At 41.2% G+C, this 27013-nt stretch overlaps 1 protein-coding gene across 1 annotated transcript in view; it reads left to right on the top strand.

Moving 5' to 3' along the window:
- The window catches only part of FREM3 (FRAS1 related extracellular matrix 3), a 97017-nt gene that overhangs the window by 53039 nt on the left and 16965 nt on the right, over positions 1-27013 (top strand). Inside the window, exons 3-5 of the mRNA XM_065903802.1 lie at positions 5185-5331; positions 12850-13080; positions 16186-16311. Of these exons, the coding sequence (XP_065759874.1) occupies positions 5185-5331; positions 12850-13080; positions 16186-16311 (504 nt within the window). The remainder of the gene's footprint in view (positions 1-5184; positions 5332-12849; positions 13081-16185; positions 16312-27013) is intronic.

Genomic DNA, 27013 nt, shown 5'->3' with positions numbered 1-27013 from the left:
AGTAATATTATTGTTCGTCCAAACTGGGACAGAATAAGTGAATATGTTCTCTATAGCTGTGATGGTACCAGCTAACAAGGTAAAGCAGAAAAATCATGAAACATTAACACTGGACAGGAAAGATTCTAATTCCACATGCTCATTTGAGAGAAGGAAAAATGAGGTCTTGAGAAGGAAGCATCTCCTCCAGGCCTACCCCTCTAGTTCGTGGTGCCCCTAAGACCACAGCCTCTGCCACCTTCCCCTGAGTCCAGCTGTCTTCCTACTGCATCCTGACACCTCGCTATGTGTCAAGTTGAGCTACACAAAATTGCTGACATTTTTGATCTGAGGAAAACAAGCATTTCCTGTGGTTTCATCTAATAGGACCACCTGCCCAGCTGGCCAGCTTACTGCCTGAATTCCTCTTCCTCCGTGACCTCTGCCCATGGAGGAGGCTCTCTGCCCTCTCAGACTCCTGCCAGGCTGCGTTGAGGGAAGTTCAAACTTTTCCAAAGCTTCCGAAGCCATTATCACATTTGATCTTCATAACAGTCTCAACACAGAGGGAAGAATCTCTGAAAGAAAAGTTGTGCTAAGATATTGCCAAATAAACATTTTAGAAAGAAGAGTAAATTGCTTGTTTCACACAATGTTTCAGTAATCAGAAACATGAAAATGAAGTGTGATACACAGATGATGTGCCTGGATGTGGCACTTACCTAGGCACCGACTAGCTCTCCAGGATACTGACTAGCTCTCCAGGATACTGAGGGCCATGACCCCTCTTGCTGCCTCCACACCCCCATTAGGCTGGTGGGTGGAACTGGAATTTGTCACATGTGTCTCCTTGATAATGATAAATAAGAACTCTGGCGAGGGCAACTTATTTAAATTGCTAGATTGTTGAGGGAACAAAGACCCCTAACATCCCTGACTTAAAGCATAGTAATCAAATATAGTGTTCACCTCCAACGGGGAGGGAAAAGAAAATAGCATGAGATTAATTTAGAAGAAAAGATTTTTTAGTTCAATACAGGAGGTTAGCCTGACACTTTGTATGGATCTATCTAGATTGTATCCAAATATGAGAATGATTACTCTGATCACCAAATAGGAAGTTGCTATATTACATTACATTGTATTACATTACATTACACTAGACTACTATACTATACTATACTACACTATACTACATTACATTACATTCTCTGGAATGAACAATATGTTTCCCATCTTCCTTGAATCCTGTACACTCTAGAGAAGGAAGGCACAATGTTTTCTTCCAGTTAAGCCATATGGAAGCCCAAATCCCAGACAGAAATGGCTTGCAACTGGTCATGCAATCAGTGTATTTCTACTTTCCTACTATTAATAGTTGGAAAATAAGAAATTGATGTTGATATATTGGGTCTGTATCTTTTTATCACATATGTAGATTTGTGTAATCATATTATTAACAAACAGAAACTTTTTAAACTTTACTACTATTATTATCTAAAGTCTTGCTGTGAGAATTTGGGGGGTGATTTAATTTTGTGCCAAAAGCAGCATATGGTGATGCCCCTACTGAGGCACACAAAAGAATCTAAGAAAAGCTCGTGGCCTATTTTTTTCACCCTGCTTCCACGGAGTTTATATTGAAAAACTCTAAGAAGGACGCTAAGGGCACAGAAAACTTGTATTGTTATCCATAGCAGTAACATGTTGAGTTCATAGTCTTTGAAATGGAGAGCCAAATATATCATCAAAACAGTTTGGGGATATCTCCAAAAAGAATATACCAAATACCTCTTTTTAAAACACATTAAACCTGCCACCCTCTGTGGCTCACACCTGCCCAGTAGGTGACCACAAAGATCTCTCCCTCCACCACCTGCCCCCAGATTTCCAAAGACTGAAGAAGGGGATTTAGAAGCATTGCACAGAAGGAAGCTTGCTGTACCTTAGGAGAACCCAGCGAGAGCCGTGGCCGCTGGTAGTTTATCTGTCTGCTCTGGATTACCCCTGCCAACTCTTTTCTGAAAAACCTGATGTGAGCATACACAAAACAGCCAGTCATTTCTCAAAAAGAGAATGGGCATGACCCTTTGCAGCTGGAAATTTCAAGAGGAGACAGTTATCCTTCCCAGTCCCGGAACATGAGTATTTGCACCCACTAAAGGGAGAAAAGCAGGCAGGCCAAGGAATCACCAAATAGAAGTGAATTACACAAAAGAAATAGGAATGGAATAATCAATATTCTTGTGCAGGAAGGGGACGTGGCATATTTCAGCTAACAAAGCACATTTCTTAAATTACCACCTACAGCTCCAAGATCAAAGGGAGACAGACAGGGGTTGAAAATGGTGATCTGTCTGATATGCAGTCTGACTTTTCCTCTTACCCTATTTTCTAATTCTTTTATCTCAAGTTACTTTCTTTTCCCTGAGTGTATATCTCTGTTTTTAAAACCCACTCTATTTATAATCTGTGGACATGCAGCCGGAGTTGTATATATCAAGTCACAATCCATGGGAACATGTTTCCCCCCAAGGAGGCCCCACAAAGCGTTTTCCAAATGACTAATGACATAAACTGACACTTTGCGACAATCGTTAGTTATAGGTTTTATTTCCAAATGCATGACGAATAGGTGCTTATGGAGTTCAAATACATTATCAAGTTATATTATGCAGGTAGCCATAGAAGCTAAATGCTTATGACAATGAAGTTATTTGAAAATGGCATGGAGTAATAGAAACAAAAGTATATGCAACATTACATTTTTATTGGGTAATTATTAAATATTTAAGATCAAATATCCTATTCAGTTAAATCTTTTTCCAAGTTCAGGGTCATAAACCACTAACATTTGACAATGGCTGCTACTTTATCCTTCAGTATTTGATTTTGCCTATTTGAGCATCTGCTTTCATTAAATTCATTGTCACAGTTGTCTTCAGGCATGTATAATCTCTTCTTTGGGGTTTTAAAACTTAATTTTTAAATCATTGCATTTTTGAAAGAATTAATAAATCATTTATATCAAAATGAAATATTCCTGAATACAGTATTTAAATAAAATACTTTTTGTATGATTCCTTTTTTTAACCTAATAGGATATAATTGTGAAACATAAATGCATTATGCCTTTCAAACTCAGCAAACTATAAATTCCACATTTGGTTGTTTTTCTCCATTATTATTTTAATTGTTGCTTTTTAAATCATTCCTTTCCCAAAGTTCACCTTTTGTTCACTCAGGCGCTTTCCTTGTCCTAGTGGGTCTGGTCAGTGCCTGCTCACTGACTCCTGTCTCCTTCATCTTGTTTGCCTCTGCCTTTTCTTTTTTGTTTGCAAACTATACTGCCTAGCTCAGTGCCTGGCACATGGAGGGTGCATGTTGCTCCCTCTTTACTCCCATCGCCTATTATGAGCTTACATTCTCTTTTTAGAACATTCAGTTCAGTTCAGTTCAGTTCAGTTGCTCAGTAATGTCCAACTCTTTGCAACCCCATGGACTGCAGCACACCAGGCTTCCCTGTCCATCACCAGTTCCCAGAGGTTGCTCAAACTCATGTCCATGTAGTCAGTGTTGCCATCCAACAGTCTCATCCTCTGTTGTCCCCTTCTCCTCCCTCCTTCAATCTGTCCCAGCATCAGAGTCTTTTCAAATGAGTCAGTTCTTCGCATCAGGTGGCCAAAGTATTGAACTTTCAGCTTCAGCATCAGTCCTTCCAATGAATATTCAGGACTGATTTCCTTTAGGATGGACTGGTTGAATCTCCTTGAGGTTCGAGGGACTCTCAAGATTCTTCTCCAACACCACAATTCAAAAGCATTGATTTTTTGTCACTCAACCTTCTTTATGGTCCAACTCTCACATCCATACATGACTACTGGAAAAACCATAACTTTGACTAATATGGGCCTTTGTCAGCAAAGTGATGTCTCTACTTTTTAAAATGCTGTCTAGGTTTGTCATAACTTTTCTTCCGAGGGACAAGTATCTTCTTATTTCATGGCTGCAGTCACCGTCTGCAGTGATTTTGGAGCCCAAGAAAATAAAGCAACTGTTTCCATTGTTTTCCCATCTATTTGCCATGAAGTGATGGGACCATGATCTTAGTTTTTTTGAATGTTGTATAATGTACACATTGCACATCGCCAATAAGGCTGACCATCAACAGAGACCTGTGACCTAGTGTGGGTGAGATAAAATCAGATAGAGACCTTATAGCCTTGTCTCCTGCCCTCTACTTGCAGAATTTTTAGACTTTTACACATCTGAGTTCAAGACACATTACTAGGTTTCTATAGTGATAGAATAAGAAAATATATAGTGGGCACTGTCTTCAAGGAACCTCTAGACCAGTGTGGGAGCAAATGGATACACAAATAATACAAAGTATTAAATCAGAGGGCAGAGGAAGAAAGCCAAGCAAAGAGGCATGGAGAAAGGAAGCAAACAAGGGAGGCAGCAAGGGAAGGATGGAGACCAAGGGAAGGATGGAGATGTTAAATGAACTGAATTTTAAACAACCAAGCTTGGGACTTCCCTGGCAGTCCAGTGGTTAAAACTTTACCTTCCAATGCAGGAGGCACAGGTACAATCCTTGGTCAGGGAGCTATGATCCCACATGCCTCACAGCCAAAATGCCAAGACATAAAACAGAGGCAATATTGTAACAAATTCAATGAAGACTTTAAAAATGGTCCACACCAAAAAAATCTTTTGAAAATTAAAATTAAGCTGCCGAGTTTTAGTAGTAGTTTAGTCACTAAGTCGTGTCAGACTCCTGTGACCACATAGACTGTAGCCCGCCAGGATCCTCTGTCCTTGGGATTCTCCAGGCAAGAGTACTGGAGTGGGTTGCCATTCCCTTCTCCAGGGGATCTTCCCAACCCAGGGATTGAACCCAGGTCTCCTGCACTGCAGGCAGATTCTTTACAAATTGAGCCAACAGGGAAGCCCTTTAGAAATCTGGTGCCTTAGGCCTTTCAGGAACAGACCCACAGTAATAATCCCACACCAAGCAGGGGAAATAGGGCTCTAAATGGTGCTCATTGCACTATAAAAAAAGCAAAACCCTTTTCCTCTCTATATAAAAGTGAGCACTTATTTTTAAAAACTCGACATCAGAAGCAAAATGCAAACTTCGGTCATTCATATTTTTTCATCCAATAGTTCATCTAACATCTCTTTGACCCCTGTCAATTACAGGAGGAAATAAACTAACAAATCAGCCTTTCCAGCTTTCCTGGGCTTGCATTGCATTAGAGAAAGAGTATTACATTGTGGATGAAGACTCCATGTTCTTAGAAGTGACCCTGACACGCAGAGGATCCCTTGGAGAAACATCCTTTATCAGTAAGTAACTTTGAGTTGCTTGTTGGCCAAAGGTAACAGAAACATGAAAGTAAGGCTTAAAACTAAGTATAAGAGAATAGATTGGAAGAGAATCAGTAACAGATCTGGGGGAACCTCTAAAAAATTAATGTGTGAAATTATGCCATGGTTTTCACTCCATGTGAGTTACAGGTTTATATATGGCAATTTTTTCTTCTTCTATTTCCCCCCTTTCTCTTTCAAGTCGAAGGACTCTAGGAAAATTAAGACATTTCATAACCGTATACCACAATCCCCAAATCACTCAGTTTATTTCAAAATTATTTTTAAGCATAGAATACATTATTATGCTCAGTTCTAGCTATTTCTTTTAAAAAATTACTTATGGGTACATGACACATTATTATGTTTAGTTGTAGCTATTTTTTTTTGATTATGTATAATTGTTTCCACTCTGCTATCAGGTTATAAATTCCTCCAATATGTGTACAGTGTGAAATTTTTCTGTGTTCTACAAAGATCTATGCCTCTTTGGGGTAAATGGATATATAATGCCTACATAATACATCCCATTATCATCACTAATAATTAGCAGTAATTGCTCTAAAGATGCATTACGTTTTTATACCATCTCTATCTGCCAGAAGTTTCGGAGATCATTTTATCTTTTTCACAATCTGTTGTGAAGACAAATAGAAGACAATAAAATGCCTTCATTTTAACAAGTGTACGTTGCGAATTTCCAAGACCTTTGGGGTCTAATTAGAGTCCTGCCAAAACCACTGGAGAGAAGCCAGGAGGGAGATGGCTGGGAACAGGCAATCAAGGAAAGGCAAGCTTTTCCCAGATCTATTCTCCAGGCTCAGGGTGTCTCAGTTAGGACCGTTCTCCTAGGAGATGAGGTCAACCAGAGAGCACCGTGATTTCTGCATGGCCCTTGGTCTCAGTTACTTCCCAGAGGTTACTTCATCAACACACAGGGGAACTTTCTGCCAAGAACTTCAGCTGAAACACACTTCCCTTCTCTTGTAGGGTTCTGTCTCCACAATTCTTTATTTTGGGGATGTCTCATAGGCAAAGATTTGGGTTTTTATGTCAAGAGGAATTTTTACATCCTGTCTAACTCAGGGGGAAAAACTGTCCATCTTCCCAGAGTCATTTGAATATTTGTAGAGGAACTAAACTCCTCAGTTCAGTTCAGTTGCTCAATCGTGTCCGACTCTTTGAGACCCCATGAATCGCAGCACGCCAGGCCTCCATGTCCATCACCAACACCCAGAGTTCACCCAAACCCATGTCCATCGAGTCAGTGATGCCATCCACCATCTCATCCTCTGTCATCCCCTTCTCCTCCTGCCCTCAATCTTTCCCAGCATCAGGGGCTTTTTCAGTGCGTCAATTCTTTGAATCAGGTGGCCAAAGTATTGGAGTTTCAGCTTTAGCATCAGTCCTTCCAAAGAACACCCAGGACTGATTTCCTTTAGGATGGACTGGTTGGATCTCCTTGCAGTCTGAAGGACTCTCAAGAGTCTTCTCCAACACCACAGTTCAAAAGCATCAATTCTTTGATGCTCGGCTTTCTTCACTGTCCAACTGTCACTAAACTCTTCAGAGAAGTGCAAAGGTCTTCCTATCTGATTCAGCATCTCCTTATACACTATCTCCATGCCCTGCTTCTTTGCTTCTTCAGAGCACTAACCATCCCTGACAGGCATCTCAGGTCCAACTGTCCACTGTTTCCCTCAGCAGATTTCCAGCTCCAAAAGGGCAGGAACTACATCTTGGATGATGGTCAACCCTCAAAACAGCCTGGGACATATGGCAGTCACCCAATATTTGTTGCTATGTGAACTACAGTCAGCTCTTTTGTTCTCTAAAATGCCACTTAAAAAGGCATCAGGGTCTTCCCTGGTGCTCCAGTGGCTTAGATTTCACACTCCCAAGGTAGGGGACCTGGGTTTGATGCCTGGTCAAGTAACTAGAGTCCACATGTATCTAAGACCTGTTGCAGCCAAAAAAATACATAAATAAATATTAAAAAACAAACAAACATGTCAAACCACAGAAGAGAATCTATACCTTACTCAGGGCTCTAGGAAGCCCTCCTAAGCCCCTCAGCCTACCTGATGCTGGGGTTAGTAGTCTAAATGTTAGCAGAGTGCCAAAATCTGTTACTGAACACAGGGTCTGGCTGCTCACCACTCAAAAGTCCATAAAGAAGCCAGGTGAGTGTAAAGGAAGGTTCGCTTTATTTTCGATGCCAGCAATAGAGGAGGTGGGAGGAGGTGCTGATGCCTGTCCAAAGGCCAACTGCCCCCTGACAATCTGGGGACAAGAGCTTTTATAGATAGAGGGAGGGAACAGCCCAGTCGGCTCTGATAGTCTTCTTGAAATTGGCCATCAGTGGTCTGACCAGCATCATCTTGATTGTTTTAGGAACAGTTAATCATCAGATCCAGAGTGGATTTGTTCCCATTTCTTGAGGCCAATTCTCAGAATTGTGGCAGCTTATGCCATGGCTACTGTCTGGTCATCTTGTAGTTAACTTCTTCCAGCAGCATCTATAAGGCAGCTCCCAGGATATGGCTTAGAATATTATCTATAGCCCTTGAGAAGGAACTAAGGGTCCTTGACTTTGCATGGTCCCTAGCACACATGGAATACTCAGTAATATTACCTTCCGTTATTCTTTCATGGCTTTCATACATCAGAATTGATATCACCTCTTTATCTCCCCCACAGACTTGCAAACCCCTTCGTGGTAGTGGTGGCCGGACCTGATTCAACGTTATATCCTTAGCACCTGGTAGCCAGTACCAACCAAAAATTAAGTAAGCAGCCACCTGTCCACACAATTTATATAGCAGTGCTCACTAGCTCTGTTTAAACTCTGGCTGAACACTGAAGAAAACAGTATGGAAGTTTCTCAGAAAACTAAAAATACAGCTATCATATGACCTAGCAATTCCACTTTTGAGTATGTACCCAGAAAAAACAAAAACTCTAATTCAAAAAGATACATGCACCCCAATGTTCTTAGCAGCATTATTTACAATTGTCAAGTCATGGAAGCAAGCAAAGTGTCCACCAAAAGATGAATGGATAAAGACGTGTTGTGTGTACATGTGTGTGTGTGTGTGTAGATATATATAAAGGAGATTAGTCCTGGGTGTTCATTGGAAGGACTGATGCTGAAGCCGAAACTCCAATATTTTGGCCACCTGATGTGAAGAGTTGACTCATTTGAAAAGACGCTGATGCTGGGAGGGATTGGGGGCAGGAGGAGAAGGGGACGACAGAGGATGAGATGACTGGATGGCATCACCGACTCGATGCACATGAGTCTGAGTAAACTCCGGGAGTTAGTGATGGACAGGGAGGCCTGGCGTGCTGCGATTCACGGGGTCGCAAAGAGTCGGACACAACTGAGTGACTGAACTGAACTGATATCTATATAGACACTATATATATAGACAAGCTAGTGAATATAACAAAAGATAAACCATTCAGATACAGAGAACAAATTAGTAGGTTATCTGTAGTGGTTGGAGCAGTATAGGGATAGAGGAGTAAGAGATATGAACTATTACATGTAAAATAAGCTAAAAGGATATGCTGTACAACATGGGGAATATAGCAAATATTTTATAACAACTATAAATGGAGAATTACCTTTAAAAATTGTGGCTATTTTGTACATGTACATCACAGTACATCTTTAACCTATATAATATTGTACAACTGTCCTCCAATTTTTAAAAATGAGTAAAAATAAAGTGTAGCTGAGGATACACCCCTCTTCCATATCTTCTTCACCTCAACATGGGACCAAAGGAGGCGCTTCAAAACTGGACATCCATTCTCAGTTACCAAACCAGGATTAATGCAGACTTTCTTCAACACTTTTGAAAAGTCGTCTCCAGCTCTTCTATCCTGGAAATTATTTTCACACATTAGAGCTTTGGGTATCTTTTATATGAGATCAGATTCTCTGAGAATGAGACAGAGAGAATGGCAAAGGGGTTATGAAGCTCATTTTATGTAAAGCTTTTTTTGTGATAACTGGTGTCAGGTCATGATATCTGATTTCACACATTCAAACAACTGCAGAATCTAAACCTTATAATGAGGCCTGCCGTGATGAGACATGGATGTTTGTGCTCCATTGGGTATTCACTGGGGTGTCAAATCAAAGCCAAATGATATTAGAATACCTCTTGAACATTCTGTGGGGCAGGGAGGATCAATTCAGGCTTGAGGGGCTACCATCTGCCACCCTTGTATCTCACACTGAGTATTTTTCTTGATTTTTAAATAACTACTTATTTTTGGCTGTGTTGGGTCTTCATTGCTGCTCGGGCCTTTCTTTAGCTGTAGCGAGGGAGGGCTACTTTCTAGCTGCTGTATGCCAGCTTCTCTTTTTGTGGGGCACAGACTCAAGGGTGCTGGGCTTCTGTAGATGCAGCACACGGCCTCAGTATTTGGGTTTGATAGGCTCTAGAGCACAGGCTCAATAGTCATGACGCACTAACTACCCTGGCTGCTCTGCGTCATGGGGCATCTTCCCAGACCAGGGATCGAACCCACGTCTCCTGCATCCGCACGCAGATTCTTTACCACTGAGCCACCGGGGAAGCCCCTTGATTTTTTTTAATGTATTTATTTATTTTTGGCTGCCTCATGCTGCATGTTGGATCTTAATTCCCTAAACAGGGATCGAACCCATGTTCTCTGCATTGAAAGGTGGAGTCTTAACCACTCACCGTGGTCATTTTAAAACTACTGTGTTGTTGTTCATTCGCTTCAGTAATTTGTTAGTTCCTATTTCCTAACACTGCTGAAATCTATTCCCAGCTCTCCATCTCCACCAACGGTGCCCTAATTGTCTAGAAAATTACTAACAATTTTCTCACCATCAAAAATCAGTAAGCACACAACACTGTAAAGTAACTATGCTTCAATTTTTTAAGTGGTTAAAAAAATCACACATATGGGAAATCCTTGGCAGTCTAGTGAGTGTGATAGGGGCTCTGCTCTTCCTCTGCAGGGACATGAGTTCAACCCCTGGTCAGGGAACTAAGATCCCAAATAAATAAATAAGTAAAAATGAAGTTTTTCTTTAAAAAAATATGACTACAAAGGTTTGTTGTTTTTTTTTATCACACACAAAAGAAACACATCAGTAGATTAAGACAAAAAAATCAGTAAATGCATGAAAGATTAAGCCACCATGACTAAATGTCTGTCTGAGAAAATAACCTGTAGTTATCCTCCCAGAAAGGCTTCCCAAGTGGCTCAGTGGTAAAGAATCTGCCTGCAATGCAGGAGATATACATTCAATCCCTGGGTCAGAAGATCCCCTACAGAAGGAAATGGCAACCCACTCCAGTATTCTTGCCTGGGAAATCCCATGGACAGAGGTGTCTGGCGGGATATGGTCCATGGAGTCACAGTTAGACTCGACTTAGAGACTAAACAATAAATACTCTCAGAGATTGAAGAAATGATCGGATACAAAATATTAACTCAAAAATGCCCAGCACTGTTGTAGTCACTAGGAGTCCTCCAGTGAAACAACCAGCCCAAGGTCTGAACTCCATGGGGTTCACATTCTAGAGTACAGATGTTGTAGCCACGCGTTTCGGGAAACAACTCACTCAGAAGGACAATGCAGATAGTAGAATGCAGTTTATTACACCGGCGGGCCCAAGGCAGAGTCTCCTCTTAGCCAAGGACCCCGACCAACTTATGTGAAAACCTTACATACCTTAAGTGTACTGCTCAAGCCCACATCCCAGATTTCTTAAACCGAGCCTGGAAAGTGTTAAAGGGAGACACAATCAGGTTACAGCCGTGATTCACAATCAGAAGGGTCAGGTGGTTATGTATTCATTGTAGCCTACACCATGAAGATTACAAAGCTGATTGACTGCACAGGGGGTTATTACATTCTTTTTTTTTCACATTTATTTATCTTTATTAGTTGGAGGCTAATTACTTTACAATATTGTAGTGGTTTTTGCCATACATTGACATGAATCAGCCATGGATTTACATGTGTTCCCCATCCCAATCCCCCCTCCCACCTCCCTCTTTTTGGCAATGGGAAACCTGGGTATGGAATCTGGTGTTTATCAGTCTGGGAGGCCAGTTCGGCTGTACGTATGTTATCCGCATGGCTACCAGGCATATAGTCCAAAGCTCACTGAAAGGGCAAGATCGGGTTTCCTTCTTTTTCAAGATGGAGTGAGCTCAGCCTGTTCCTCTCCTCGCTCACAGAGACTCTGAGCTTTCTGGAGCTGGGGCATTTTCATCCTCGTTTCTGAATCCCAAGCATCCAGCAGAGTGTGGCACATCAGATGCTCTCAGGAGACATTTCATAAAATATCCTTATTTTATGAATGCCTGTTCCCTTTTTCTGTCAGTCCTCTTTTTGTCTGCCTCTCTGCTTAGACACACTCTCTTAGCCAAAAGTAGTTCATAACTCTAATTCGATAAGATACAGGTACCCCAGTGTTCCTAGCAGCACCATTTACAATAGCCAAGATTGTGGAAACAGCCCAAGTGCCTATCAAAAGACAACTGGATTAAGAGGATGTAGTACATATACTACATATAGTATATATATATGTGAGTACATGTATATACAATATTGCTGCTGCTAAGTCACTTCAGTCGTGTCCGACTCTGTGCGACCCCATAGACGGCAGCCCACCAGGCTCTGCTGTCCCTGGGATTTTCCAGGCAAGAACACTGGAGTGGGTTGCCATTTCCTTCTCCAATGCATGAATTACTCAGCCACTAAAAAAGAATGAAACAATGTCATTTTCAGCCACGTGAATGAACCTAGAGAATATTGTACTTGGTTGAGTAAGTCAGACAGAGAAAGACAAATACTGTGTTATATCATTTATGTATAGAATCTAAAAAATAATGAAATACATCTATAAGTAGTAAATAATAAATCTAAAAAATAATGAAACGATATATAAAATAGAAGCAGGCTCACAGACACAGAAAGTAACTTTATAGTTACCAAAGGAGGAAGGAAGTGAGGAGGGATAAGTTAGGAGTATGGGATTAACAAACAGCTATACATAAACTAGATTAGCAACAAGAAGTTACTGTATATCACAGGAAATTATATTCCATATCTCATGGTAACATATAATCAGAAATAATCTGAAATATATATTATAGATATATATAACTGAACCACTTTGCTATACATGGGAAACTAACACAATATTGTAAATCAACTATATTTCAATCCAAAAAAAATCACAAAAGTGATAACTTCTGGTGGCTTCGTGGTTAGGATTCCAGACTTTCACTGCTGTGACCTGGGTTCGGTCCCTGGTTAGGGATCTGGGATTTCACATGCCACACAGCCAAAATATATATTTAGCTTATAAGTGTCTGCTGAGAACATTGAAAGAAGCAATTTCTGTGCTGTTAGCATTTCATCAACAGTAGAACCCACTGTGAAAACCTCCCTTCAGTTGGCTTTATATTCATAGTTTCCTGATTTTTGTTCAGGCATTGTAACGAAAGATGAAACTGCAAAAAAAGATAAAGATTTTAAAGGAAAGGCCCAGAAAGAAGTCCAGTTCAATCCCGGACAGACTACAGCCACGTGGAAAGTGAGAATTCTATCAGACAATGAATACGAGGCTTCAGAGACCTTCCAGATCATTCTGACAAACCCTGTCAGGGCTGTACTGGAGTTTCCAGAAATGGCAATTGTTGAAATTGTGGACCCTGAAGACGGTATGTGATTCCTATTGGTACAATCTATTAATGGGTTCCTGGGTTCATTTCAGGTATTTATACCTCCACCAAGCTCCATAAGCCACTGGACACATTCATATCACTTAGGATTTCAAATTAAGTAACGCACCTCAATGCAGTCATTTTTCTTTGTTTTTAGGATCTTTGAATAGGGATGTAGGAGAGTGAAACAGACAAGACTTGGCCAAACTTACTGTAACAAATGCCCAATCCTCCCTCCCAGTTTTCCGCACACGCAGTATGACACAGCTTTGACCCCAAATGGCTAAGCCTCAGGGCTTGCTCCATCTTCTCACAATTTTTCTGGGAGCTCCCCACCAGATCAGGTGGGGACCTCACATATCCCTCACCCTAGATTCGGCTGCTGGGAACCAGCCAACTGATTCACTTTAGAATGCGTTCCACAAAGTTCTGTTATAGCTCTACATAACTCTTGAATTCATCAGTTCATTATTGGTTCATTCATTCAGTAAATACCTCCCCAGAGAAATTAAAAAAGAAAAGTAATTAGCCAGTGATTGTGACTTTTTTCCTGCTCCTTTTTGTGAAAGTAGAAGAATAGGTCCTAAAAGAGAATTTCAGTATTCACATCTGAATGTTAGACATATCGATTATCATGAGAACTGAAAGAATTTGCATACCCCCCAGAAGTGGGTGATTTAACTATCAGAAAGGAAGTCTTAGTTAAATGACTTAAGAATCGTTGAAGAATCCCCCGTATCTGCATGCCCCAAACTGCAGAGCAGAAAATATAATACAATTTATACAGTATGGTCAGTAAACTTTCCATGGACCAAAGAAGTCTAGGAAACTTTTCAAATATCTCCTTTGAAGCTTCATAATTCACACTTGCTTATTAGGTTCCTGAGAAAACTCTTCTACAAAGAAACCTGTTTAAACTAAGGCAACATTGTAAATCAATTATATCTCAATTAAAAAAAAAAGAAATCTGTTTGACTTTGTTTAACCAGTTTTCTCAAATTAGAATGTAGATTTTTTTTTTTAATTTGCCGTACCCAAGGAATATCTTTTAAAATCTTTAAGTTCTAGTTTTCTTGGAACACAATTTGAGAAACACTGTTTTTCACATGCTTGGCACTCCAGTAGACAAAAATAGAAATCATGGCCCTCACCACCCAATGAAGGTATTTCATTAGTTTTGTTGATAACAATGTTTAAACACATTAATCAATTAAGAAAGTTACATGTGAGGGTACATGGCAAAAACAGTGTTATGAGCTAAGAAACTGGAAAGATCACCATCATTTCAAACTATTAAGCTTTTTGTAGTAGGCAGGATTCCAGCTGAGTCTTGAAGAATAAAATGGGATTTGGATTTATAGATGGATAGGAGCAGGCTTTTCAGAATGGGAAAATAGAGAACGTGACTGGATAACTGAGTCCCAACGTATCGGTTTTTTTCACTTAACATTAACATTACTTTTAGCTTCTTCCATGGTGACAATCCTTTGAATCTAGAGATGTCCAGACAGTAGAATACCACAGGGGGGTAAAATGGCAGAATGAAAATGATCACCGGTCTTTTCCCTCTGTAATCAGGACCAGTGTTTTCTAAAGACTGATACCAACATCTGTTGAGATCATTTTAGGCAGGAAAATAAAGGAGAAAAAAATTAACATATGAATAACTAGATAATTCCACATTGAATTCTGGGTAAACTTGTAGTGAAGCAAAATGAAAGTCACCCAGTTGTGTCTGACTCTGCAACCCCATGGACTATACAGTCCATGGAATTCTCCAGGCCAGAGTACTCGAGTGGGTAGCCTTTCCCTTCTCCAAACGGTCTTCCCAACCCAGGGACTGAACTCAGGTCTCCCACATTGCAGGCAGATTCTTTACCAACTGAGCCACAGGGAAGCCCAAACTCAGTTCCAAAAGAAGAACAGATGGTGTACTACAGTATTTTTCCTTCATGCTTCCATTGTCAAGAGGAAGAATTTGTGTATGTGCATATGGCGCAGTGGTAAAGAATCTGTCTGCCAAGAGACGCAGGTTCTATCCCTGAGTCAGGAAGATCCCCTGGAGGAGGTCATGGCAACCCCCTCCAGTATTCTTGCCTGGAGAATCCTATGGACAGAGGTGCCTCGTGGGCTACAGTCCATGGGGTCGCTAAGAGTCGGAGATGACTGAGCAGACTGGGCACTGTGTGTGTGTGTGTGTATATATATATATACACATATATATATATAAAATATAAATAAATATATGTATATATACAGAGGAGATATTTCAGTCTATTAAATGTGGTTTGACTCAGAAAGTCACTCAGTTCGCCACTTGATTCTATGAGTAGAAACAATCCACTTCAAATTTTTATTTTTTTAAAAACAAACACAGGTATTTCAACTATGCATTGCATTCTTAATGTAAAGCCTTGGAAAACATTGAAAACCCCCAAGAAAAATAGTACACATCAAGAAATGACCAGTATTCATACTCATATTGCAGCAACTGTTCTGATGATGCCTATGTGTATGTTTTTACATCCCAAACTGCATGACAGAGAACAGTAATGTAACAGGTGTTCACACACACACATCCAGCTCAGAAAATTTCAATGGGAATATTATCTTAAGAATTAAGAGCAGAATGAGTAGCTTATTTTTCTCAGCCCTGTGTCTTATCCATGGTGTCTGCTTGATAAGTGTTGAATCAAATGTGTGTTGAATAAAGCAGAAAACATTTCTTTATACTCATGAATAGATGACTTGATTGTTCAAAAGCATTTGAAAAAATAAACATTAAAAGTAAAACACAGAAATCTGTGATCTTTATTTAGAAAACCTAAAATGTGACCTCCAAAAAAGAAACCAAATTGCTGATATTCCTTCCCATTTCAGTGCTGGATAACCCTTTTAACATTTCAAAGGGAACCTCCTAAACTTAATTTCACTACCTCTCCAGTTCCACTTAATGACAGATATTTCCTATTCTTACTATATTCCATAGAGTTGGAATATATAGAGGTCAAGATTATGCACATTTCCACTCAGGTTGAAATATCACCAATATCACCAATCAAACTTAAGTCTTGCTAAAAAGTTATCTATCCTCTTTTCTAGAATCAACAGTTTATATTCCAGAGGCAGAATACAAAATAGAGGAGGATGCTGGGGAGCTTCTGATTCCTGTAAGACGGTCTGGAGACATAAGCCAGGAACTCACGGTCATTTGCTCTACACATCAAGGTATGAGACTTTGCTGGTGCTGATATCCAGGAATAGGGTCCCGGCGGTGATGCTGGGGATGGCTGGGTGTGAGTCAGATGCTGGGGAGGACAGGGAAGCCTGGACCATTCACGGTAACTCCCATGCAACCCCGTGAAGGTATCCTAAGATACCTGGTCTCCGAGATCAGGGATAAAATCGTATTCAAAATCAGAATTACATTACATTACCATAGGTGAAATAGATAGCCACTGGAAATATGATGTAGGATGCAGGGCACCCAAAGCAGGTGCTCTGTGACAACCTGGAGGGATTGGGTGAAGAGGGAGATGAGAAGGGAGGGATTCAAGATGTGGGTAACGCATGTGTGCCTATGGTCAATCCATATTGATGTATGGCAAAAACCATCACAATATTGCAAAGCAAAATAATTTAAAATATAAGCCCCTCTGTTGTGAGAGTTCCATGGTGGTCTAGTCGTTAAGACTCTGAGCTTGTAATGCCAGGGATGCAGGTTCGATTCCTGGTCAGGGAACTATTAATAAGATCCCACGTGCTGTAGAGCAACTAAGCCCGTGGACCACACGTATAGAAGCCCGCTTATCACAGCAAAGACCCAGTGCAGCCAGTAATAATAACAGTAATAAAAAAAACTTCAATTGTGAATACCCACAAAATTTTGTGAGGGTCAAATGAGACATTTTATGTAAACTAGTTTATATATGCTGGTGGAAAATATAATAAGGATTCTTATTTTTAATAATCATGTTTGCATCTTGGAAACAATGTGAAATAGTCTCTATATACTCAGTCTCTTTCTTCTCCTCCCTCCAGCCCCCCAACAACTAAAAATGCCCCCAATTATAGGCCACAACACCCTGTTCTTTCTGACCTCACCACTACTCTACAGTCAGAATTTAGCTATTCTGTGTCCACTCCCTAAAGGTCATGTTTTCTAGCTCATTAGAATTATGTGATGGGCAAAAATGATGGAACCACATGCAAATTCTGTAAAAGTTAGCTACACTTTCCTGTACTCATTTCAGTTCTGACACCAGATGTGTGCAGGTTTTTCCCACATCAAGTAGTTCTCCAGTTCATGCAGACTCCAAGTGGGTATCCTAAAATTCTATTCAATTCTGACACTATCTCCCCAGAGACAATAGAGAACCCACAGTTTAAAGACTCAGTCCCACAAGACTGCTCCCACTTCAGATGCCAAAAGCAAGTCCAAGTTTTCACCTGTGCTTCTAATTGATGGGGTATAAATTGGAGGTTCCCAGCACCTCTTCTTTGGGTCCAGTGATTTTCTAGAACAGCTAACATAATCTGGGAAAACAGATCACTTATTAGATTACAGGTTTATCAGAAAGCTTGGGCTTCCCTGGTGGCTCAGACAGTAAAGAATCCGCCGACAGTTCAGGAAACCTGGGTTTGGGTCCTGGGTCAGGAAGATCCCCTGGAGAAGGGAATGGCTATCCACTCCAGTATTCTTGCCTAGAGAATCCCATGAAGAGAGGAGCCTCAGTATTGGCAGAAGGAAGAGATACATAAGCTAAGGTGGGTGGAAGGGACACAGAACTTTCAGGCCCTCTGAGTAAGTCACCCTCCCAACAACCTAGAAGCTCTCTGAACTCCTTGACTAGGACTATTTTATGGAGGCTTCGTTACTTAGGCACGATTGGTGATTAACTCAACCTCCAGCCCTTCCTCTCCCTGGAGGTCAGGGAGCGGGACTGAAAGTTACAATGATCACCTGGTCGGTTTCCCTGGCAACCAGTCCCCATCCAATGGCTCCCTGAGAGTGCCAGCTAGCAGTCATTTCATTGTTTGTTTTCAGTCGCCAAGTCGTGACTCTTTTGCCACTCCATGGACTGTAGCCTGCTAGGCTCCTCTGTCCACGGGATTTCCTAGGCCAGAATATGCTAGAGCGAGTTGATATTTCCTTCTCCAGGGGATCTTCCTGACCCAGGGATTGAACTAATGTCACCTTCATTGGCAGGCAGATTCTTTACTCCTAAGTCACAAGGTAAGCCCATCATTTCATTAGCATACAAAAGGTACCTGGCTTCAAAGACTTATGAACTCTGTGTCAGGAAATGGGGACAAAACCCAAAACTTTATTACATCACAGGCTAATTTATTCAGAGTTCACTATAGCAAGAGGGTCAACCACCATCACTGCACTTGGCAGAGACTCAAAGGCAGGCATCACTTCATGCAAACAGACCGGGAAAAGTGGAAACAGTGACAGATTTCATTTTCTTGAATTTCAAAATCAATGCAGACAGTGACCACAGCCATCAAATTAAAAGACACTTGCTCCTTGCAAGAAAAGCTATGACAAGCCTAGACAACATATTAAAAAGCAGAGACATCACTTTGCCAACAAAGTCCATACAGTGAAAGCTACAGTTTTTCCAGTAGTCATGCACGGATGTGAGTTGGACCATAAAGAAGACTGACTGCTGAAGAACTGATGCTTTTGAATTGTGGTGCTCGAGAAGACTCTTGATTGTCTCCTGGACAGCAAGGAGATCAAACCAGAGAATCCTAAAGGAAATCAACTCTGAATATTCATTGGAAGGACTGATGCTGAAGCTGAAGCTCAAATACTTTGACCACCTGTTGGGAAGAGCTGACTCATTCGGAAAGGCCCTAATGCTGGGAAAGACTGAGGGCAGGAGGAGAAGCGGGTGACAGAGGATGAGATGGTGGGATGGAATCACCGACTCAATGGACATGAGTTTGAACACGTTCCGGGAGATAGTGAAGGACAGAGGAGCCTTAGTGGTTGAACGACAATAATGACAAAGTCGGGCAGAGGAGTGGGAAGCTTCGTGGTGAAGAAAGGGTATGCCCTGATTAGATGTTGTCATTGTGGGTAAACTGGAGGCAGCCTGTGGATGGACAGGGGAGCACATTTGGCTTTCTCTGGTTGCTCCCAAATTGGAAGCCAGGCATGAATCAGGAAAGCTGGGGGTTATTGATTAAGTTCTGACAACTCGGGGCAGATGATTCATAGAGGTTGTGGTTTGACGTCCTATGCTAGCTGCTGCAGGTTGTGTGTCAGAGTCCTATTTTTATACATGGTCTGACCTTCCATGTGTCCAGTCTGCCAGAATCTATGCTTACGCTCGCTAAACATTTGACAACACACAGCATAGCCACAGCAATAAACAATTATCTGTCTAAAATACAGGGACTTCCTGGTAGCTCATACTGTAAAGAATCTGCCTGCAATGCAGGAGACCCGGGTTCGACCCCTGGGTTGGGAAGATCCCCTGGAGAAGAGAAAGGCTACCCACTCCAGTATTCTGGCCTGGAGAATCCCATGGACAGAGGAGCCTGATGGGCTACAGTCCATGGAGTCACAAAGAGTCGGACACAACTGAGAAACTAACACGACTACAGTCTAAAATATCAGTAGTGCCCAAGGTGAGCAGAGAAATAGGAATGAATTCTCCTCTGCCCCAGGGGGCAGGGGATTTGGCAGTAAGTCAGGAATTTATTTTTGAAATATCAGCAATTACTGAAAGAGTGAGGTGCGGTCCTGCTGCTTGCCACTCAAAAGCTACGAGACAAGTCAGGTTGGTGGAAAAGAAAGTTTGCTTTATTTCAGACGCCGGCAACTGGGGTGGGTGGGTGGCAGACATCTGTCCAAAGGCCTACTCTCCCCCTACTGGCGTCCAGAGTGGCAAGAGCTTTTATAGACAGAGGGAGGGGGCTACCTGCAGAAATAGCACAGTTAGCTCTGACAGTCATCTTCAAATTGGTTGTCGGTGGTCTGACCAGCATCGTCTTGATTGTTTGAGGCACAGTTAATCTTCAGTTCCAGGATCTGTTTGTTCCCATTTCTTTGAGGCCAGTTCTCAGAATTGTTGCAGCTTATGCCGTGGGTATGGTCTGGTCAGCATGTATTAGCTTCTTCACCCTGGCGTTCTAATATGCATAAGACCACTGATAGGATATGACTCGAAGTATTATCTATAGCCCTTGAGAAAGAACCAAAGGTCCCTGACTTTGCTTCATGACTACATTATTCTTATTTTGTCTCCTTTGACTGTTTTCCTTTGTTTCTGCATTTCTCACTTCTCTGATTAAATTTATTATTTTTGACTAAAGGTTTTCACAGACAAAAGGCAGGTAAGGGACACAGTGGGGAGGTAAGGACCATAGGGTCCTGCACTGTTTCATGACCATTACATTATTACATAGGACATAACCAAATACAAGGACAAGGACAAGATCTTCAGGATCTTCATGTTTGTGTTTGGCTATGTTTAGAGGGGTAGCCCTATAGTCTGCTCCCCTCACCAAGGCACCAGATATGCCAACTACCTGTAACTTCAGCAACTCAAGTTTTGCTGCTGTTGTTCAGTTGCTAAGTTTTGTCCAACTCTCTGCAACCCCATGGACTGCAGTATGCCAGGCTTCCCTGTCCTTCACTATCTCCCAGAGCTTGCTCAAATGCACGTCCATTGAGTCAGTGATGCCATCTAACCATCTCATCCTCTGCCACCACTTTTCCTCTTGTCCTCAATCTTTCCCAGCACCCAGAGTCTTTTTCAGTGAGTTGGCTTTTCACATCAGGCGGCTAAAGTATTGGAGCTTTAGCTTCAGTCCTTCCAATGAGTATTCAGGGTTGCTTTATTTTAGGATTTACTGGTTTGATCTCCTTGCTATCCAAGGGACTCTCAAGAGTCTTCTCTAGCACCACAGTTCAAAAGCATCAATTCTTTGGTGCTCAGCTTTCTTTATGGTTCAATTCTCACATCCATACATGACTACTGGAAAACCCATAGCTTGACTATACGGATCTTTATTGGCCAAGTAATGTCTCTACTTTTTAATATGATGTTTAGGTTTGTCATAGCTTTCCTTGCAAAAAGCAAGTGTCTTTTAATTTTATGGCTGCAATCACAATCCACAGTGATTTTGGAGCCCAAGAAAATGAAATCTGTCACTGTTACCATTGTTTCCCCCATCTATTTGCCCCCATGAATTGATGGGATTGGATGCCATGATCTTAGTTTTTTTAAGTTGAGTTTTTAGGCAGCTTTTACATTCTTCTCTTTCACCCTCATCAGGAGACTCTTTAGTTTTTCTTCACTTTCTGCCATTAAAGTGTTATCATCTGCATATCTGAGATTGTTGATAAATCTCCTAGCAGTCTTGATTCCAGCTTGTGAATCATGCAGCCTGGCATTTCTCATGATGTACTCTGCACAGAAGTTAAAAAAGCAGGTTGACACTATACAGCCTTGTCATACTACTTTCCCAATTTGGAACCAGTCAATTGTTCCATGTCCTGTTCTAACTGTTCTTTCTTGGCCTCCATACAGGTTTCTCAAGAGATAGTAAGGTGGTCTGGTACTCCCATCTCTCTAAGAATTTTCCAGTTTGTTGTGATCCACACTGTCAAAGCTTTAGTGTAATCAATGAAGCAGAAGTAGGTGTTTTTCTGCAACTCCCTTGCTTTCTCCACGATCCAACGAATGCTGGCAATTTCATCTCTGGTTCCTCTGCCTCTTTGAAACCCAGCTTGTACATCGGGAAGTTCTCAGTTGTGCACTGTTAAAGCCTATCCTGAAGAATTTTGAGCATAACCTTGCTAGCATGTGAAATGAGTGCCATTGCGCAGTAGTTTGAACATTGCTTGGCATGTTCCTTGGCATTCCTTTAAGACTTGAATGAGAACTGACCTTTTCCAGTCCTGTAGCTACTGCTGAGTTTTCCAAATTTGCTGATGCATTGAATGCAGCACTTTAACAGCATCATCGTTTAGGATTTTAAATAACTCAGCTGAAATTCCATTACTTCCACTAGCTTTGTTTGTAGTAATGCTTCCTAAGGCCCACTTGACTTCACACTCCAGGATGACTCAACTTTTTCCCTGGAATTACCCCATGTGGGAAAGGCAGCAAGAAAAACAAGGTGAGGTAGTCTTTGAGGACTTCTTGGCTAGTTGATCCTCAGAAGGATGTGCCAGCCCTCTCTCCCAAGTCCACACCGAGCTTCAGTCGGAATCTTTGCAGAGGAACAAGAGCCTGGGTCTTTGGGGCAGTGGCCGCAGGTGGGTGGAGCCGTTGATGGAGGAAGTGCCCTCATCCTCTGCTCAGGATTCCCACTGGGCTACTTCCGGTACCAGTGGCATATTTTGCGTCCGCAAGCAGAGTGTCTGGAGGACAGTGATTCTATGCATGGGAGAAATAAAGTGATAAACAATCCAATTTGGAAGATTGTATATAATTGCTAAAATGGGAGAGGCCACCCCTCTGCCTCTGGAAAGAGCTACCCTGTGGGATGACAAACAGAGGAAATAAAGAGCTCAGAGGGTCTGACAGTGTGATATGGAGATGTCTCCACCTCAAGTGGGAAAAGTTACACCCAAAATCGCCTCCTGCAAGGGCATTAGGTTTGAAAGAGCTGGTGTTCCCAGAAAACTCCCTGCATAGCTGACACACAACTCAGACCGCTTGGCACCGGAGCTTTACCCTTTGACTCCTCACACTAGGGACTGTTCTCATGCTTGCAGCAAAAAGTTTAAAGAGAGACAGTATAACAGAGCCAGGGTCCTTACCTAGAGTGCGAAACCAGGACGTGCACAGTCACATTCTGATTCTTCTACCCCTCTGTGAGATTATAAGACAGCAAGAACTTGTACAGTTTGCATGCACATTCAAGTAGCATTGTGGTAGTCATCGTCACCTACTCTCCATAGATACTTAAATATCTCAGTACATAAAAGTTTAATTTGGCTATTTAAACCTTTCTGAAAGTCTTGCTAAAATAAATGCTTACCAATTACTTATTTTCATGACTAAAATAAGCATGAGCTGATGTATAAACAGTTGAATGGGAAGCAGATTTATTCTTTGTACATTAATAATAATTTACAGATGCTAAACATGTATTATACTTACAAGAGGTGAAAGAAGTAACTAGTCTTATGCTGTGATTTCATGGGAGCCTCAAGGTCCCAAAATGTTATCAGTGTTCTCAGACAGTGATGTAGACGTATTGCAAAAAAAAAAAAAAAAAAAAACTGTTTGGGAGAGGAAAAGAGCTAGAGGAATAAATTCTCCCTCATTGGCTATGTTGGAAAAGGACATGCAAATTAGACACTTCTTAGCCCTGTCTTATTCTCAAGATAAATGTCATCTGTCTGTTTCTTCTCATTACTCACTTTCTCATTAGGAAATTGCTCTTATTGGAAAGGCACCAGTGAAGAGCAAACCACAGGATGTAAAACCAAGAGAACAGGAACAGTGTTGAATCATCCTGTGGTTTTGGTCAACCCCAAGTCAAACATGCTGAGGCTTTTAAATAATCAACTTTATCCAGCTGAAAGGGATGGTGTGGTCAGCCACAGTCATGTGTCACCCCACTTCTCTGATTGGCTGTTTCTCTGTTGGCTGTGTCTCTGGGTAAAGTTAAGGAGGAAGTGAACAGCAGTTTCCAAGCACATTCGGCAAAAGACTTTCTTTTTTCTTTCCTTTAAAAAAAAATCTGTTTATTTATTTGGTCATAGTTGTGTATATTAAGTTATAGAAGTTATACCTTGCACCTCAGAGGAGTTCTTTGGATGATTTAAAAGCTCCTTGACTCTAGGTCTACTGAGGATAAATGCTCTTGCATATCAAAGCATGTCTTTGTTTCAACCTCAGTCTTGAAACTCTAGATTGACAGTTACTATCTCAAACCACTTTGAAGTTATTATTCCATTGTCTTCCAGCTTCCATTGTCTTGTCAAGAAGTCTGCTCTTAGTCTAAAAGTCATCCTTGTAATGAATTATCTTTTATATGCATTTAAGATATTTCTCACATGATTTGATCTGAATCTGTGAAAGATCTGGGGGCTTTCCTTGAGGAAGTTTTTCTCCAACGAGGATTTGCATTGCTTCACCTGGCATCTGAGAACAATGCTGACCCAGAAACACTCCTGCTCCCCTGCATCCCGGACCAGATCCCAGAGTTTCAGGCTCAGTTCCCTGATGGGCCACAGCACAATCTCCCTTCAGTGTCGACTCTGAATTCCAGCTAGAGTGGGATTTGCTTCTCTAGCTATAGAGGGGTTAGGACTCGGTGGTTTTAGGGTATTGTTTTTGTTTTGTTTTGCCCCCTTGATAATTTCTCTTACTTCCTAAGAGAAAGAAAAGGTGGAATAATTAGTTCTTCTAGATATTTTGTAATGGAAGAGCATCTCAGCATACCTAGCCAAGTCAAACTGCTGGGAACAGAAGTCTAAATGACTCCTCCAGATAGACAGTCCCATGCTTCTCCAACCCTGCCCCCCGTCTCCCCCAAGTCATGGACTTTTCTAGACATGAAATGAACTGTTCCGGGGGCTTCTGACATTGTCTGATTTAATCAGGAATTAGATGCTGTGCTTTAAAAGAAAGGTGATTTCTTGTTTCACTGCCCTATTAAAAATACATATTAAAGGAACTTTGTGTGCTTAAAAGAATGTATAATGTATAGTCAAGATTGTATAATCAAGTAATACAGTAAGACAAAGTGGGGAAGTTAAAAAATACTCTAATCAAAAGATGAAGCTTTGACTCCTGGACAAGACACTGGGGTGTTCTCTGCCTCAGTTTCTTCATTGATAAAATACCCTGCATGCTTAGTCGCTCAGTCATGTCCAACTCTTTAGGACCCTTCAGACTATAGCCCACCAGGCTTCCCTGTCCGTGAGATTCTCCAGGCAAGGATACTGGAGTGTGTTGCCATTTCCTCCTCCAGGGGATCTTCCTGACCCAGGGACTGAACCCATGTCTCCTACATGTTCTGCATTGGCAGGTGGATTCTTTACCACCAGCGCCACCTGAGAAGCTTCCCTCACAGCTTGAGACCCAGCTGCTAACGTATCTTTATGAAAACAGCCTGGAAATGACACACCAGCACTCCTTGGAGACTGTTAAATAAGGGATTTGTCCAGATCATAACCAGAGACCTCAGTTTATATCTCAAGTTACATTTGATATTTTGGGAACAAAACTTTCTCTTCTAGCTCTTGGGGATTCTTAACTTGCTATCCATAAAATAGAGCCTTTTTTATAACTAAAATAAATACCAGGATTCCATGTTCCTGACTGTTCCATATAACTGATCAAATGGTTTCCCAAAGTAAAATTTCCAGAATCCTAGGAAGAATGGGCCATTTAGGCAAACTGAATATTTTGATTACCTGAGACATAATTGAACTATCTTTTTTCCCCTGTCATCTCTCATTGTTAAAAGCTTGTATGGATTGTTTTGCTTTCTGTTTTAGCAGAATTCCTCAAGTCATGATTTTCAATAAGAGTTATATTTTAGTCTTATTATTTAACCCAGAAACCTACCTACTTAAATGCATTTGTATTTCAACCAGTGGAGCTGTCAGCTGAAAGAAAGTTAAACAGGAAGGGGAAAAATACCAATCACTTTTGTTTCATGAATTGTGATAAATCAATACTTGACTATTCGTTAGGTGAAATATATTGAGAAATATATTTAATAAAGATTTATAGAGATAGTATTGGGTACTTACTCTGCAAGTCTAGTGTGTATCTGCTTTTAATATTTATTCAAAATGGCTAAATGTGTAGTTTCTGACAGAGATTTTTTTTACACCGCCTTTCTTACCAACATTCTGGATTCTAGATGCCTAGGGGAAAATAAAAAAGTATACTCTCCAATGTATGTGTCTTTTTAAATTTCAGGCTTGTAAAAAACATATCAACCATTGCTTGTCACTTAATCAGATTGTTATAAAAAGTTATGACTTTTTTCCTTTTTGTGTGTATACCTTTGAACATAAAAAGTCTCCTTGACAGAGCCTCTCATCACTTCCTATGGACTTTCCAGATTGCCAGCCACTTTCTTATTTACTTGGGGACTGCCTGTCTCTAGTACTTGATAGCTCTTGCCTGTGACATCCTAAGAACCAGCTTCTCCTTCCTTACGTGAGCTTAGAGAGTGCTTTCATAAGTAGATATCCCAGGACTGAGCAGGGTGGAAATGTCATACAGGAATAAAATTTCAGAGCACAGGCTGGCCCTGGAAAGTGGCTGATTTCCTCACCGCGAGATAATCCCCCTTGTAAGCTGTCCAGTTCTAACAGTTTCTCTCTCTGCCCTAGCCAATGTGTTTTACGCTCATTGATTTTTCCAGCGCTAGTCTTTTCTAGGTTCCTGGGATGACAAAACAGTTAATTTGTTGTTTCCTGTTAATTCTTAAACTTGTTCCATCGAAAAACCATCCTGAGACCCTCTGTGAGTCCGTGCCCTTCTGGGCACGTCTTCTGAGGTCAATTTGGAAACAATTCTTATTTTTTAACAAGCCATATTTATATGTGTAGTGCACAGTCACAGACGTCAACTTGTACGTGTGTTGATTCATATTAGCAAGAAGGTGGATATTGGTGTCAGCATGCATATATGCACTTACCTTAGCTATAAGCAAGACAGACCCTTGCAGGACCTAGAATGTCCCATCTAGAAGCTCACTGTCATAGCCCCATTGCTTCTTGTTAAGAAGTGTGGTGGGAAATAACTGTGCTTTACAAAAATCGCTTATTTGATATATTGGGGTTTTTTTTTCTTAAATGGGTGTTTCCAGTTTTGATATCTGATTGTAGAAGTTCATTGTATATTCTGGAGTCAGAATCTCCCCCATCACCCGCCTCCCCACACACAGCAGGTGGGATCTTAATTTCCCAGCCAGAATTCAAAACTGT

Source organism: Muntiacus reevesi, chromosome 13 (assembly GCF_963930625.1).
Source record: "Muntiacus reevesi chromosome 13, mMunRee1.1, whole genome shotgun sequence".
NCBI classification, from domain to species: domain Eukaryota; kingdom Metazoa; phylum Chordata; class Mammalia; order Artiodactyla; family Cervidae; genus Muntiacus; species Muntiacus reevesi.
This window is presented reverse-complemented; position numbering and strand designations above follow the sequence as displayed.